This window comes from Geotrypetes seraphini, chromosome 17 (genome assembly GCF_902459505.1).
Source record: "Geotrypetes seraphini chromosome 17, aGeoSer1.1, whole genome shotgun sequence".
NCBI lineage: Eukaryota > Metazoa > Chordata > Amphibia > Gymnophiona > Dermophiidae > Geotrypetes > Geotrypetes seraphini.
Window position 1 is genome coordinate 33,635,849 of NC_047100.1, and position 16,622 is coordinate 33,652,470.

The 16,622-nt window shown below is 42.9% G+C and overlaps 1 protein-coding gene across 2 annotated transcripts in view; it reads right to left on the minus strand.

Annotated features, from left to right (window-relative positions):
* The window catches only part of ATP2B2 (ATPase plasma membrane Ca2+ transporting 2), a 691,115-nt gene that overhangs the window by 267,548 nt on the left and 406,945 nt on the right, over positions 1-16,622 (minus strand). For both annotated transcript variants that reach the window (XM_033926077.1, XM_033926076.1), the window contains one exon: positions 870-1,084. In XM_033926077.1, the coding sequence (XP_033781968.1) occupies positions 870-1,084 (215 nt within the window). The remainder of the gene's footprint in view (positions 1-869; positions 1,085-16,622) is intronic.

Genomic DNA, 16,622 nt, shown 5'->3' on the forward strand with positions numbered 1-16,622 from the left:
CTAGGAAGTGACGTCAAGAGGAAGAGCCCACATTGGCGTGACAGCAGGTTGGGGGTTGCTGCTCATGCCAGGAACATTACAGAAGTATGGGGGAAGGGCAGGGCCACTTGTGTGGCATGAGGGGGCAGGGAATGAGCGTGTGGAGGTGGGGGGCGAGAAGAGCGCAGGGGAGGTGCACCACCACACTAGATGCTTCTCACCCTCACTATGGCACTGCCCTAACCATGCCTAATTTCCAGTAAGCACATTGGACTAGGCTCCTACCTGAAAGTGGTAGGTGCCTACCACCCAATTAATTTCAATTTAAGCCAATTATAAGGTGCTAATTTCTTGCTTTTTAAATAATTAAGTTAGGCATCTAGATAGGCTAGGCACACCGATCTGGGTGCCTAACTTTAGGTGTCTTTTATAGAATCTGCTAGTTTGTGCACAAACAAATTATTTGTTTTGTAAAAATCTTGTAAACTTTGGTATATGACAGTATATCAAGTACATAAATCTATTCCAAACCAATCCATTTCCTGTGTTGACCTCCCAGTGCACCAACACCATGCCTCAAATTACGGCCATGTAAATTCCTCTCAGCAGCAGGCAGACCCAATAGTGGGCAGTGCTTGGATCTCTGCACGTCTCGCTCAATGTTGACTATGTCCCTGTTGTACACGAACTGTCTAAAAAAATACAGTACACTTTTAAAAACTAGGCAATTCTTCTACTGATCCCTAACTGTACATTTTCAGTAGTTATTTATCATTCTCTTGAGGAATGAGTTTGCTTGATTAGAAGATTATAAATAATACCATGCACACAGCAAGTTTCAACAGTGACCTACTTAGAAGAAAAATCATTTGGGCACTTATGCGTCTTACCTTTACGGAATAAGCAAGAGAAATGGTGACAGCGAGAGGGAGTCCTTCAGGAACGGCAACCACCAGCACAGTGACACCAATGATGAAGAATTTAACAAAATACTGAATGTAAATGGGAGTGCATTCTGGCAGCCATGGCTTCTTATGGACCACAAACGTGTCAATAGCAAAATAGAGTACCAGAATGATGACAGTGATGGCAGACATCACCAAACCTGTAAACAGAATACAGCATGTTCAGGTTGCTGAAAATTGGCAAAACCAAACCAACCAACAAATCATTAGGTTCCCTTTTGGCTCACAAGCAGTGGCATAGTAAGTGGGGAACTTCTCCGGGCGCCGTCTCAGTGGAGGCATCGGTCGTGGGGCCAGGAAGTTACATCAAGAGGGAAAGCCAACGCCAGTGTGAGCACAGGCTGGAGAAGCTGCACGGAGGTGGGGGAGGGAAGGTGTGAATGTGGTGTGGGGGCGCGGAAGGAGCCGGGGAGAGGAGGTCATGGGAGTGGGGGCAGCTCAGGAGGAATGGGGGGGCGAAGAGGGTAGCACCTCCTACCCTCGCCATGCCACTGACTACAAGTATAGCATTTAGCGCACTCTGAAGTCTATTAGCATGCTAAGATTTAGTAAAAGGCCCCCACTGTCACTGACAGAAACAAACATGTGTTGAATACAGTTTTCAGGGGGGAAAAAAACGTCCTTGAAAATGAATCTCCTTATATTTTCATAGTCAAGGGTTTGATATGGTTGCAGAGAAAAGGGTGGACTGTAGGTGCTATTGAGGTTCTGTTAAATATCAACTATTGTAAAAGCAGATATTTGTCCATTTAGGAGGACACCTTAGACACTACACTAAAGCCTTTAACTCCATCCACAGAGCAGAGACAATACATTCAAATGCATACGACCTACAACTTGTGGTAAAATAACCTGACTTACCAGTAACACACATTGATGAATTCCCCTTCCCTCTTATTCATCTCTACTAACTTTCCAGATCAAACATATTTACTCCTGTCTTAAGCAGGACCAGTTCCAGCTTCTCAACTGTGGCTGAATGCCTTACTCATTTACGGTTTCTCTATCAAGTGGACAAGATTGAAATTAACACATTTATAGGATTTCAAGAGCATTTCAACCAGCTTTTTGAGGGCCGCAATGGAGGACTTTGGGGATCACATGTGGCTCTGGGGTTGCACATTGGAGACCACTGCCTTTCTTAATAACAGGTGTGTCTAAAATTTCATAGTGTGCAACTCAAAAAGGAGCAAGGCCACAGGAGAGGAATAGGTGAATCAGCGGCATCCCAGAAACTAGGTGCAATATTTTAGGATACTTGAATTTACATGCATCACTGCTAACAGTTGAACACAAGGATTTACACTAGCTTTTGGAAGGTGCAAGTCCTTATGACCATGGTTAGGCATGGGAAACGTGCAACACTAGCATTCTCTAAAGGGTGCTCTGCACAGAACAGACTTTTCTTCCAGGAATTTGTCCAACCCTTTCTTAAAACTAGCTACACTACCTGCTTTTACCACAACCTCTGGCAAAACATTCCAGAGCTTAACTATTCTCTGAGTGAAAAAAAATTTTCCCCTATTGTAACTTCATTGAGTCTCCCCTAGTCTTTGTAATTTTTGAAGGAGTGAAAAATCGATCCACTTGTACCCGTTTTACACTCAGGATTTTGTAGACTTTAATCCTATCTCTCCTCAGTCGTCTCTTTTCCAAGCTGAAGAGCCTTAACCTTTTTAGTTTTTCCTCATACGAGAGAAGTTCCATCCCCTTTATCATATTGGTCTCTGTTCTTCAAACCTTTTCTAGTGCCGCTATATCTTTCTTGAGATATTTAAGGAGACTCAAAAATGTTCCCCAAAAGACAAGTATTGCTAAAACTGCATAGGGAAGGATTGTTTTAGATGCAAAAGACGGCTTTTTATAAAATTGTGGAACTGAGTCTATGCTTGTAAAAGGTATGTACTTTTATGTGATTTGTTAGGGAATATTAAGATCTGTCCTAAACTAGTATTCAGTAGAGTGTTATTGAGACAGACATGTGGGAAGCCACTGCTTGCTCTGGATTGGAAGCATGGAATGTTGCTAGCATTTGTTTTTTTTGCCAGGTACTAGTGACCTGGATTTGCCACCATGAAGACGAGTTACTGGGCTAGATGGACCATTAGTTTGACTCAGTAAGGCTGTTCTTATGTACGCTCGTAATTAATGATATGACTGGGGGATTTGCCTTCTGTTCAGCTTCCTTCAAGTGGCTTCATATGAAGCAGAAGTGATCACTGAAACTACACATTCACCAATGTTCATATACTGAAACGATTCTATTAGCTCTGTAAAGGCATTTCAGTTTCATTTCATTTTAATATACTGCAGTTTCAAGAGTGCAATATGGTATTACAAAGCAAAAACACACATATATAACAAAACAATTAGATAGATTAAATTACAACAGTAAATCGGACTAGAGGCAACAATAATTAAAATAGTCATCAACTGTAGACATGTAGAAACTATAAAAAAGAGCAGAGGAAAGCAATTTAAATGGCTACGTAAAATTTTAATAAATCAGATAAGATAAAAGTCAGTAAGTTAATTTTCAAAATCAATATTTAAGAATTGCCATCCTGGGACAGACCGAAGGTTCATCAAGCCCAGTATCCTGTTTCCAACAGTGGCCAACCCAGGTCCCAAATGGTGAATAACGGTGTCTCAACTTGGTAGTCTAACTTTTCAAGTACTGCAAATGTTGACTTTGGGCTAGATGCACTAAAGTTTTTGTTAAACCTGTGTTCACAGCTTTAGCGACAAACGCTATTACTGACCCTATTCATAAAACAGTTCACCGCGTGTTTTTCCCTTCGATCACCAATTTTCCGATCCGGCCTGCAAATTAGCTAAACCCCCATGCAAAGTAGCCAAGTGATTGATGCACTAACATCGCTTGGCAATTTCCCCCCAAAATGAGATTATAGAGATTGGAAAAAGCAGGCAGGCAAAATATCTGTCCCATTAAAAAAAAAAATCCTCCACCACCGATGATGGCTTTCCCCGACTGAACATGGCACCGGGGACCCAAACGAGTGAGGTTGTGGTGGGTTCATTGGGGAGGACCATCAGCATTGGAGGAAAGGGGGCTTTTTTCTTTTTATTAATGGGGCAGATCGTGTGTGTGTAACGAGGCTGCTTCCCCTGTCACTGCTGTTAGGGCTCTGCGCATGTGTCAATCGTTCACTGAGCAACTGATCTGTCGGGTTTGCATACAAATCATTTGCATGCAAACTTGTGAGCGCATTGATTGCTCTTCTGCAATCGGCCAACGGCGACCCAGGCTGTATTACCGAGTGACTTTAGTGCATCTAGCCTTAGGTCTGGTGAAGATAAACTGATTCAGAAACTTCAATTGAGAACTCACAGGGAATAACTTTATAACAGGTTGCCTATCTATGAAGATCAAGCAGGCAGATATTTCTAGCCTATTTTATAAAGGCACATCGAGGGGCATTTTCAATATGACATTGAACATTTGAGGTGGATTCCCAGCTACTAAATTCTTGCACCCTTGAGAGAAAAGCCTCTGCAGTCTGTGCCAGGCCAAATATAGATGTATTATGCCGTATGATTCTTTTGAAAATAAGTGATCTGAAAGCAAGACCGCATTCAGGATCTTTAGCCATTTCTGTGCCTTTAGACTCACTCAGCACTTTGTCATCTACAAATTTAGATACATTCCCAAAAAAGTACATCATTTGATTTACTACTACTAATTATTTCTATAGCGCTACACAGAGTCACAAAGAAGAAGACAGTCCCTGCTCAAAAGAGCTTACAATCTAAACAGGCAAGACAGACAAACAGGATGTCATGGATACAGTTAAGGGGGAATGGTTACTCAGCGGGCTGGGTTGGAGGGCAGAGGAATAGGGTTAAGGTTTGAAAGCTATATCAAAAAGGTGGGCTTTCAGTCTGCTTTTAAACAAGGGAAGGGAAGGGGCTTGATGGACAAACTCAGGTAATTTATTCCAGGCATAGGGGGCAGCTAGATGATAGGAACGAAGTCTGGAATTGACAGTGGAGGAGAAGGGTATAGCTAAGAGCGGCTTATCATAGGTAAGGAGTTCTCTGGGAGGTATATAAGGAGAGAGAAGTGAGGAGAGAGACTGAGGGACAGCAGAATGAACACACTTGTAGGTCAGCAATAAGATCTTGAACTGTATGCAATGGCAGATAGGGAGCCAGTGAAGTAACTTAAGGAGATGGGTGACATGAGCATAGTGAGGTTGGTAGAAGATGAATCGTGCAGCGTGCCTATTATATCTGCAGCTGTTATAGGGCCTGGTAAGTATTGTCACTTTTGCCACTTAGGAGGATGGGAAGGGAGTCAGTGACTACTGGGGATTAAGGGAGAGGTCATCTGGTCAGTTTGGTCCCATTTTTGGCACTTAGCTATTATTGAAACATTCTATTTTTTGCTGTGGACACTTTTACAATGTTCCATTATCATGGGAAGGGGCTTGATGGACAAACTCAGGTAATTTATTCCAGGCGTAGGGGGCAGCTAGATGAAAGGAATGAAGTTTGGAATTGGCAGTGGAGGAGAAGGTAATGCTAAGAGTGGCTTATCTGAGGAATGGAGTTCTTTGAGAGGTGTATAAGGAGAGAGATTGAGGGGCACCAGAACGAACACACTTGTAGGTCAGCAATAAGATCTTTAACTGTATGTGATGGCAGATAGGGAAGCAGTGAAGTGACTTAAGGAGAGGGGTGACATGAGCGTCGCGATGTTGGTAGAAGATGAGTTGTGCAGCAGAGTTTACACAGTGTTCATAAGAACATAAGAACATAAGAACATAAGAACTGCCTTCTCCGGATCAGACCTTCGGTCCATCAAGTCCGGCGATCCGCACACGCGGAGGCCCTGCCAGGTGTACACCTGGCGTAATTTATATTCCACCATATCCTTATATGCCTCTCTTAAGGAGATATGCATCTAGTTTGCTCTTGAAGCCTAGGACGGTAGATTCCGCAATAATCTCCTCTGGGAGAGCATTCCAGGTGTCAACCACTCTCTGAGTGAAGCAGAACTTCCTGACATTAGTCCTGAACCTGTCCCCTCTTAGCTTCATTACATGTCCTCTAGTCCGTGTCAAATTGGACAATGTAAATAATCTTCTCTGCTCTATTTTGTCGATTCCTTTCAGTATTTTGAAGGTCTCGATCATATCCCCACGCAGTCTCCTTTTCTCAAGGGAGAACAATCCTAGTGTTATAAGTCTGTCCTCGTATTCCAGTTTCTCCATACCCTTCACCAGTTTTGTTGCTCGTCTCTGCACCCTCTCCAGCAGTTTTATATCCTTCTTTAGGTAGGGAGACCAATGTTGGACGCAGTATTCCAAGTGTGGTCTGACCATTGCCCTATAAAGCGGCATTATAACTTTCTCCGATCTACTCGAGATTCCTTTCTTTATCATGCCCAACATTCTATTTGCCTTCTTTGCCGCTGCCGCGCATTGTGCCGACGGCTTCAGGGTTCTGTCTATCAGCACACCCAGGTCCTTTTCTTGTTCACTCTTCCCCAGAGTTGCACCTGACATTGTATACTCGTATTCCTTATTTTTATTGCCTAAATGCATTACCTTGCATTTCTCCACATTGAATTTCATCTGCCATTTCTCCGCCCATGTTTCTAACTGACACAAGTCGCTCTGGAGTTTCTCGCTATCATCCTGCGATCTGATTGCCCGGCATAGTTTTGTATCGTCTGCAAACTTGATGATCTCACTGGATGTTCCTTCCTCTAGGTCATTGATATAAATATTAAAAAGGATCGGCCCAAGTACCGAGCCCTGGGGCACACCACTAGTCACTTTCTCCCAGTCGGAGAACTTCCCATTTATGCCCACTCTCTGCTTTCGGTTTTCCAGCCATTTGCCTATCCATCTTTGTATATCCCCCTCTATGCCATGGCTATGTAGTTTCCTGAGAAGTCTTTCGTGTGGAACTTTGTCAAACGCTTTCTGGAAGTCCAAATATATTATGTCCACCGGCTTCCCACTATCGATTTGCTCGTTCACGGTCTCAAAAAATTGGAGTAAATTAGTCAAACATGATTTCCCTTTCCTGAATCCATGTTGACTGGGTTTCATTAAGTCATATGCGTCCAAGTGCCGGACTATGCTATCCTTGATCAGTGCTTCAACCATCTTGCCAGGGACAGACGTAAGACTCACAGGTCTATAGTTGCCCGGTTCCCCTCTCGATCCTTTTTTGAAAATTGGGGTGACGTTCGCTATCCTCCAGTCGTCCGGTATCTGTCCAGTTCTGATTGTCAGGTTTGCAAGTTTTTGCAATAACTCTCCGATTTCAACCTTCAATTCCTTTAAGACTCTCGGATGAATCCCATCCGGTCCAGGGGATTTGTCGCTTTTAAGTTTGTCGATCTGATAGTATATCTGGTCTAAGTCCACTTCAACTGTGGTGAGGCTGTCTTCTATTTCTCCTGCAAACACTTTCTCCGCTTCAGGTATTGTTGAGGTGTCCTCCTTCGTAAAGACGGACGCAAAGAAGGAATTTAGTTTGTCTGCGATTTGTTTATCTTCCTTGACGTACCCTTTTCTTCCCTGGTCGTCCAGGGGTCCCACTGCCTCTTTTGCAGGTTTTTTCCCTTTCACGTATCTAAAGAAGGGCTTGAAGTTTTTGGCCTCCTGGGCTATTTTTTCCTCATATTCCTGTTTTGCATTCCTCACCGCCTTGTGACATTTCTTCTGATCATCTTTATGTTTGTTCCAGGCTTCGGTTGTCTTTATGCATTTCCATTTTTTGAAAGAGTCCTTCTTTTCTTTTATGGCTTCCTTCACCTGTATGGTAAGCCATGCCGGTTCTCTTTTGCTCTTTGTTCTCCGATCTTTGGAAATCTTCGGAATGTAGAGATCTTGTGCTTCTGTGATAGTATTTTTCAGTAGTGTCCATGCCTGATCAACCGTTTCAAGTTTGTCCATCATCTTCTCGAGTCGTTTTTCTACCATGGCTCTCATGCTATCGTATTTACCCTTTTTAAAGTTCAAGGTGGTGGTTAAGGTTTTGGCATGTTTCCCTTTCCTGATGTGTAGTTTAAAGTTGATTACATTATGATCACTCGTTCCCAGTGGAACTATGACTTCCACTTCTGTTATCGGTCCCGTGAGGCCATTTAGGACCAAGTCCAAGGTGGCGTTGCCTCTTGTCGGCTCTTTTACCATTTGTTCCAGGAAGCAATCCCCTAGCACCTCCAGGAACTTGGCTTCCTTGCCGCAGTTGGAGGTTGCTAGTTTCCAGTCTATCCCTGGGAAATTGAAGTCTCCCAATATAATTACATTGCCTGTCTTGCATTCTTGTTTGATTTCCTCCATCATTTCTGCGTCAGTTTCCTCCGCCTGTCCTGGTGGACGATAGTAAAGGCCAATTTTCGTATCTGCGCCATATTGACCAGGAATTTTGATCCAGAGTGACTCCAGCTTCTCTTTCCTTTCTGTTTTAACCATTTCAACAGAATCTATCCCCTCCTTAACATATAGAGCAATACCTCCACCTTTCTGCCCTATTCGATCTCTTCTATACAGTTTGTATCCCTGTAGTACTGTGTCCCATTTGTTTTCTTCATTCCACCATGTTTCTGTTATGCCAATGATATCCAATATGTCACGTCTTGCTATTGTCTCTAGTTCCCCCATTTTGTTACCCAGACTTCTAGCATTTGTATACATACATCTAAGTTCTCTTCGTGTTACCTTTTTGGACCTTCTACTCTTGGCCGTCCCTGTAGCTTCAATTTTGGTATCCTTTACTGCTCCTGTGTTATCACCCTTTTTTACTGTGTGGTCGTCCCCTCCTATGTCTGAGTTGTCCCTTCCTGCTTTTTCTCCCTTATTGGCTGTGAGGTCGTCTTCTCTTGTGTAGGTGTAGTTGTCCTTGGCTTCTTCGTCGGGGCATCCTGCTATCCGTACCATCGACCGGTGGTCGACTGTCGGCTTTCCCCTATCTTTCAGTTTAAAGCCTTCTCGATTGCCTTCTTCATGTTGCCTGCCAAAACTCTTGCTCCTTCCTTGTTGAGGTGTAGTCCGTCCTTTCTGTAGTACTTGCTTTTTCCCCAGAACGCCGTCCAGTTGCGCACGAAGTCGAAGCCTTCTTCTTCGCACCATCGTCTCATCCAGGCGTTGATTACTTGCAATTCCCCTTGTCTCTTTCCATCCGCTCTTGGTACTGGGAGGATCTCGGAGAAGGCCACCTTCACCTCCCTGATCTTCAGTTGTCTTCCGAGAAAGCGGAGCTGGCCCTTCAGCTCTTCCCTGTCATACTTCCGCCCGCTCACATCATTTGTCCCCACGTGGATAAGTACAGCGGTGTCCTCTCCCCCTGCTCCATCTATGATCCTGGAGATCCTGTTGGTCACATCCTTCACTCTTGCTCCAGGCAGACAGGTGACAACTCTGTCCTCTCTTCCTCCTGCGGTGTAGCTGTCCACATGTCGTATGATGGAGTCGCCTACGATGATCCCCATCTTCTTTATTCGGGAGTTCCTTGGGGGGCGTTGGTCCACGTCCTTGGAGTAGGGCCAGTCATCCTTCTCCAATGATACTCTTGAAATTGTTTCCTGTTCTTTGGGTGGGGCGATGTCTTCCTGTGGTCTCACTATTCCTCCTGGTGTGCGGTTGTCTCCTACCTCGTCTTCGGTTTCTTCTGTGTTTGCATGGGTGTCTTCTCTCCTCACATCGGTTTCCTGAGTTTCCTGAGTACTCTCTACATGGTGCTGATGAGCTTCCTCTATGAACATTTCTAGTTCCTTGACATCGTCGTTTGGGCTGTACTCCACTAGAATCTTCTCCTGTGCTCGGATTCTGTCTTCGAGTTCCATCACTGTTCCTTCCAGTAGTCTTACCTGATATTTCAAGCTATCCATCTCCATGCATCGATTGCAAATGTATTCATATTATATGTTACCTTGGAGATTTGGTTTTGAACACAGTTTTCAACAGGTCTAGGACCTGTAATTTTTTTCCGATCACTAAAACCCGTTTTTGGATCAATATTTCACTCCGTCAAAAATTACAAAGACTAGGGGACACTCGATGAAGTTATAGGGAAATACTTTTAAAACCAACTGGAGGAAATTTTTGTTCACTCAGAGAATACTTAAGCTTTGGAACGCGTTGCCAGAGGATATGATAAGAGCGGATAGTGTAGCTGGTTTTAAGAAAGGTTGGACAAGTTCCTGGTGGAAAAGTCCTTATTCTGTTATTGAGAAAGACATGGGGGAAGCCACTGCTTGCCTTGTATTGGTCTGACCCAGTAAGGCTATTCTTATGTTCTTATCTCTAGAATGCAACTCTGCAGATCAGGCTGCAGCAATATGAGCCATTTATCAAAGTGAATAAGATAGATACCATACAAAAAGAGATGCTTGGCATTCATCCCCATGATGAATCAATATTGCCATGGATATCTGTAACAGTGCAATAAGGGCTAAATGTCAATCTCATTTTCAACAGCAGTATTATGAATGCATTTGTTAATAAGAAGCGTCTGTCTCCACAGTGATACCATATTGGAAGGAAAAACAGAGATCACGTCAGCCAAAAAAACAAAAATGAAAACTGATTTTGATGAATGCCACAGCAACAGTAGCTATAAGGTATAGGCCTGATATTTATAATGATTTAAATGGCCAGGAGAGGCTCCAGGCTATTTAAATCACCTGCCTGGGGCTAGCCAGACATTTTCAAGAGCACTTAACTGAAAATGGCTGGTTAGCGCTCAAGCTCAAAGACAGAATTGGAACGATTTTGTTAAGTTATATTTACTTAAAAATTTATGCACAGCCTAAACCTAGGCAGTTTCAAAAAAACATACATATGCTCTCTACTTGTACCTCTCTCCTGGAACTCTCAAAGACTGGGTCTGGTCAGGACTATGCAAAAACTTAAACTATCTTTTCCTTCCCTTTAAAGTATCATTTCTATTAGTCAACTAGGGAAATCCTATTATAAGAACATAAGAATTGCCGCTGCTGGGTCAGACCAGTGGTCCATCGTGCCCAGCAGTCCGCTCATGCGGTAGCCCTCCGGTCAAAGACCAGCGCCCTGAGACTAGCCCTACCTGCGTGCGTTCTGGTTCAGCAGGAACTTGTCTAACTTTGTCTTGAATCCCTGGAGGGTGTTTTCTCCTATGACAGACTCCGGAAGAGCATTCCAGTTTTCTACCACCCTCTGGGTGAAGAAGAACTTCCTTAAGTTCGTACGGAATCTATCCCCTTTCAATTTTAAAGAGTTCCCTCTTGTTCTCCCTAACTTAGAGAGGGTGAATAACCTGTCTTTATCTACTAAGTCTATTCCCTTCAGTACCTTGAATGTTTCGATCATGTCCCCTCTCAATCTCCTCTGTTTGAGGGAGAAGAGGCCGAGTTTCTCTAATCTTTTGCTGTATGGCAACTCCTCTAGCCCCTTAACCATTTTAGTCGCTCTTCTCTGGACCCTTTCGAGTAGTACCGTATTTTTCTTCATGTACGGCAACCAGTGCTGGACACAGTACTCCAGGTGAGGGCGCACCATGGCCCGGTACAGCAGCATGACAACTCTCTCCGACCTGTTCGTGATACCCTTCTTTATCATTCCAAGCATTCTGTTCGCCCTTTTTGCCGCTGCCACACATTGTGCAGACGGCTTCATCGACTTGTCGATCAGAACGCCCAAGTCTCTTTCCTGGGAGGTCTCTCCAAGTACCACCCTGGACATCCTGTATTCGTGCATGAGATTTTTGTTACCGACATGCATCACTTTACACTTATCCACATTGAACCTCATCTGCCATGTCGATGCCCATTCCTCGAGCTTGATTATCTCACGCTGCAGATCTTCACAATCTCCCTGTGTCTTCACTACTCTGAATAACTTCGTATCGTCCGCAAATTTACCTATGTCCAGATCGTACCTATGTCCAGATCGTTTATAAAGATGTTGAAGAGCACGGGTCCAAGCAACAAACCCTGCGGCACCCCTCTAGTGATGTTCTTCCAGTCCGAGTATTGTCCATTTACCCCCACTCTGTTTCCTATGCTCCAGCCAGTTTTTAATCCACGTGAGTATTTCACCCTCGATTTCATGGCTCGCAGTTTTCCGAAGTAGTCGTTCATGCGGAACCTTGTCAAATACCTTCTGAAAATCCAGATATACAATGTCGACCTGGTCGCCCTTGTCTATGCCTGTTTATTCCCTTGAAGAAGTGCAGCAAATTCGTCAAACAAGATCTGCCTTTGCTGAAACCGTGCTGGCTGGTCCTCATCAGACCATGGCCGTCAAAGTGATCAATTATGCGGTCCTTTATCAGCGCCTTTACCATCTTTCCCGGTACCGAGGTCAAACTCACCAGCCTGTAGTTTCCCGGATCTTCCCTCAAACCTTTTTTGAAGATCAGCGTAACATTCGCTACCTTCCAGTCCTCCGGAATCTTTCCTGATTTGATCGACAGATTTGCTATTAGCTGAAGCAGTTCAGCTATAGACCCTTTCAGTTCCTTGATGATCCTCGGATGGATACCATCCGGTACCAGGGATTTATCACTCTTAAGCCTATCAATCTGCCTGTATACCTTTTCTAGACTGACTGTTAACCCTGTCAGTTTCCCTTCTTCGCTTCCAGGATATTGCCTGATGGGTTTTGGTATGCTGTGTATATCCTCTTCGGTAAATACAGATGCAAAAAATGTGTTCAGTTTGTCGGTGATTGCTTTGTCTTCTTTTAGCATTCCCTTTATTCCTTGGTCATCCAGCGGTCCCACTGCTTCTTTCGCAGGTTGTTTCTCCTTAATATATCGAAAAAACAGCTTGAAGTTTTTCGCCTGCTTGGCTATTTTCTCCTCGTAGTCTCTTTTGGCCCCTTTTACTGCCTTATGTTGTTTATGCTTTTTCCAATTTTTGTCCATTTTTGACCTTTTCCATTCTTTAAACTAAGTCTTCTTGTCTCTGATCGCTTCCTTCACTGCTACAGTGAGCCACACCGGTTCTTTGTTCTTTTTCCTCTTGGATCCCTTGTTGATACGGGGTATATATAGATTTTGCGCCTTGGTGAGCGTGTCCTTAAAGAGGGACTATGCTTGCTCTAGCGTTTTTACAGTGTTTATCCTCTTCTTAATCTTCTTCCCCACCATGAGTCTCATCCCTAAGCTTATTCCCCTAAGCTTAAGAGAATTAGGTTCACTTCAATCCTTTCACAAAAACTTAAACACTTGGCTATTCTCAAAATTGTAAGTTCTGTTTATTTCTTCAACTTTTTAATTTATTGTAAACCGAGTTGAGCTTTATTATATGAAGATGACCTGATCTATAAATTCAAGTTTTAGTTTAGTTTACTATTAAAAACAATACATATTACATATAATAGCAGCTGTCTTAACATCTGCACTTCTGTCCAAATAACAACCTGTTTACGTGAATGTGCTAATGTAAATATGTGAGGGAGGGCCCAGTTGTAGGAATATGATACAGAGCTTTTTCAGACAAAAATATTAAACTCTGGTACTTACTTCCAGATTCTATACATGTTGCCCACATATGGGCACAGAGCCGAAATGCACAAATAAACTAATTAGTCAGTTGAGTTTAATTGGAATTAATTGGCATTAGTTTGGATTTAAGCATGCATCTGTCTACAAACTATACTATAGCTCTGCGTGCCCAAATTATTTCATGCACAACCCAAAAGAGGGCATGGGTCATGGAAGGGGTATTCCAAATATTTAGACGCAGTATTTTATAATCCCAAGGATTTACATCAAGTCCTTGCACTCACAACTGGGCATGGGAATTCGCTCTACGCACTATTCTATGAAGTGTGCTCAGCCTAGAACGCCCTTTATAATTAGCATTTAGTGAAGATTTTTCCCAGCGCCTAAATTTGAGTATCATTTACTGAATCTGGCCCTATATAAACTGATTTGTCGTGGATCAAAAGTATGAAGGACATATATCCAATATTAATTGTTACATCCTTGAAAACACAATTTTTGTGGCACTTCAGAACTGGAATTCGTCATCTCTGTTTTATAATGTTGTAATGGAGTCCCCAAGTCTGATAGCTCAAAGCTCCATAATCATCCCTTACTGTATACTGTGCAGTGCGTAATGGCTTTCTGAGACTGAAGTATTTTGTAACTATCCATTGATTGTTTTTTCTGACTGCTGTTTTAGAAACAGCTTTGATGTTTTCCCAAAAGCTTCTCTGATCATAAGCCATGGCCAAGTAAATCAATTTCACAGAAAAGAAGACTTTTTTTCCCTCAGAAAGATTTTTCGTTTGCACATATTTTGTTGAGTCGGTACAGCAGACTTGCATATATTTAAATGATGAGCTTTATTCTGTTTGACATAAAGCACTCAATGCCTTCCAAGGGAATTAGATGTTTTACTGGGGGAAATGTTTATGACACAAAAACAAAGCTGAACTGCAACAACTGTATAAGTCTCTATTCCCTGGAGTCAATACTTGCTAGAAGCACCTTAAGCCGCCTGCTGGAATAGATCTCTACCAATATTTCAAATCTAGATTTGTAAGTATAGAGACATTTATAACAGAGTGCTTAAGCAGAAAATGACAAGATATCTTCTGCCTAAGCTTTTATAACTATCAACCTGAACTCTGACCAAAAGTGCACAAATTCTCATGCAGGGATTTAACATGCTCCAAAGGAGTCATTGAATATGTGTACTCTATGCATGTTATTACACATTTTATAAAACATATTCATTTATCACAGTTCTAGCCCTTTTCCAGACTATGGGACTCATTTTCAAAAAAGGAAAATATCCAAAATGTAGAGTAAAGGGGCAGATGGGCATATCTTTTGCCAAACCCTTCCAATTTACTATTTTCGAAACCCATTGTACATGGATTACTAAGGTGGTTGACTGCAGTGCATTTAAATCTCAAGGGAGTGTGGTAGAGATGAGGTCTGGGCAGGACTAGGGTGGGCTTATGATCTGGATGTGATTCTGCAATAATCGAACATTTAAGAATATATCCAGGGCACAACTTAGATGTTTGGAGTTAGATCTGTTTTATCAAACAGGTGCTCAAACTGAACACATGATCACTGGAGAGATGAAGGAATGACCACCTCACACACGTCCCAATGGTCACTGACCTCCTACCCCACAAAGATGTGAAAGAAACAGTACATACTTACCTGTATGATAGCTTCAGACGTTATGGCCAGTCCTACTAGCGCAACAAGCAGGTTCCTGGAGTAGTCAACCATAGAGATGGGGACTCAGGCCCAATCCCACTTTAACTACTACACTTATGGTGGAATATGTGAGCCTTCCAAAACCCACCCAAATCACACTTTGCCTACATATAGGTGACACCTGCAGGCATAAGGGCTATTGGTATGATGTACAAGTTTTGGAGGGCTCACCATACACTATAAGGGGGTTATGGTGAGATGTGTACCAGGGCCATTTTATGTGAAGGAGCCCTACTGCTCTGCTGGGATATCTGTGTGGTTATTAGTCTATTAAAAATTCTGGCCTCCCCCAAAGGCTTGTTTTGTGCATTTTTATTTTGGACATTTTTTTTTTTTCCCAAAAATGGTTCTGCACATCTGAGAATTGGCCATTTTTGAAACAAGCATAAAAACATAAGAATTGCCATACTGGGACAGATGTTTTTCTGTTTCAAAAATGGTCATGTTCACTACTAGACTTTTGTGCATGTTCCATAAAATGTTCAAGCTCGAATCTGGACGTCATATCAAAATTGCCCCTCCACTTCTCCAGGAATAGCAATACACCATCATGTCAGCATCCTTACTTACACACGCATATACACAGAAACATAGAACATGACGGCAGAAAAGGGCCACCGGCCCAACAAGTTTGCCCACTCTAAAGACCCTCCCCCCTAAGCACTTCCTCGAAGTGAACCCACATGCTTATCCCATTTTTTCTTAAAATTGAGCACATTGCTTGCCTCAATTACCTGACGTGGAAGATCATTTCAATGATCAACCACCCTTTCGGTGAAGAAATATTTCCTAGTGTCGCTATGAAATCTCCCACCCCTGATTTTCAACAGATGCCCTCTTGTTGCCGTAGGTCGTGTAAGGAAAAAGATATCTTCTTCTACCTCAACACGACCAGTAACTTATTTGAACGTCTCTATCATGCCTCCCCTCTCTCTGTATTCCTCGAGAGAGTATAGCTGCAACTTACCATACGTTCCTCAAGGGAGATCCTTGAGTCCCGAGACCATCCTGGTGGTCATTCGCTGAACCGACTCCACTCTCAGCACATCCTTTTGATAATGTGGCCTCCAAAATTGAACACAATATTCCAGATGAGGTCTCACCATGGACCTGTACAACGACATTACAACTTCGGGCTTTCAGCTGACAAAACTTCTTCGGATGCAACCCAGCATTTGCCTAGCCTTGGATGAAGCTTTCTCTACTTGATTGGCAGTCTTCATATCTTCACTAATGATTACTCCTAAGTCCCGTTCTGCAGCAGTTCTTGCTAAGGTCTCGCCATTCAGAGTGTAAGTACTGCATGGATTTCTGCTGCCAAGGTGAATAACCTTATATTTTTTGGCATTAGAACTCAGTTGCGGACCATTGAGTAGGTCCTGCGTCATACAACCATGCAAATTTGTTAAAGTCCTTTTCTGCATGCAAACCTCTTTAGAAAATGGCTTCATTTTAAGGCCATTCTCCTTT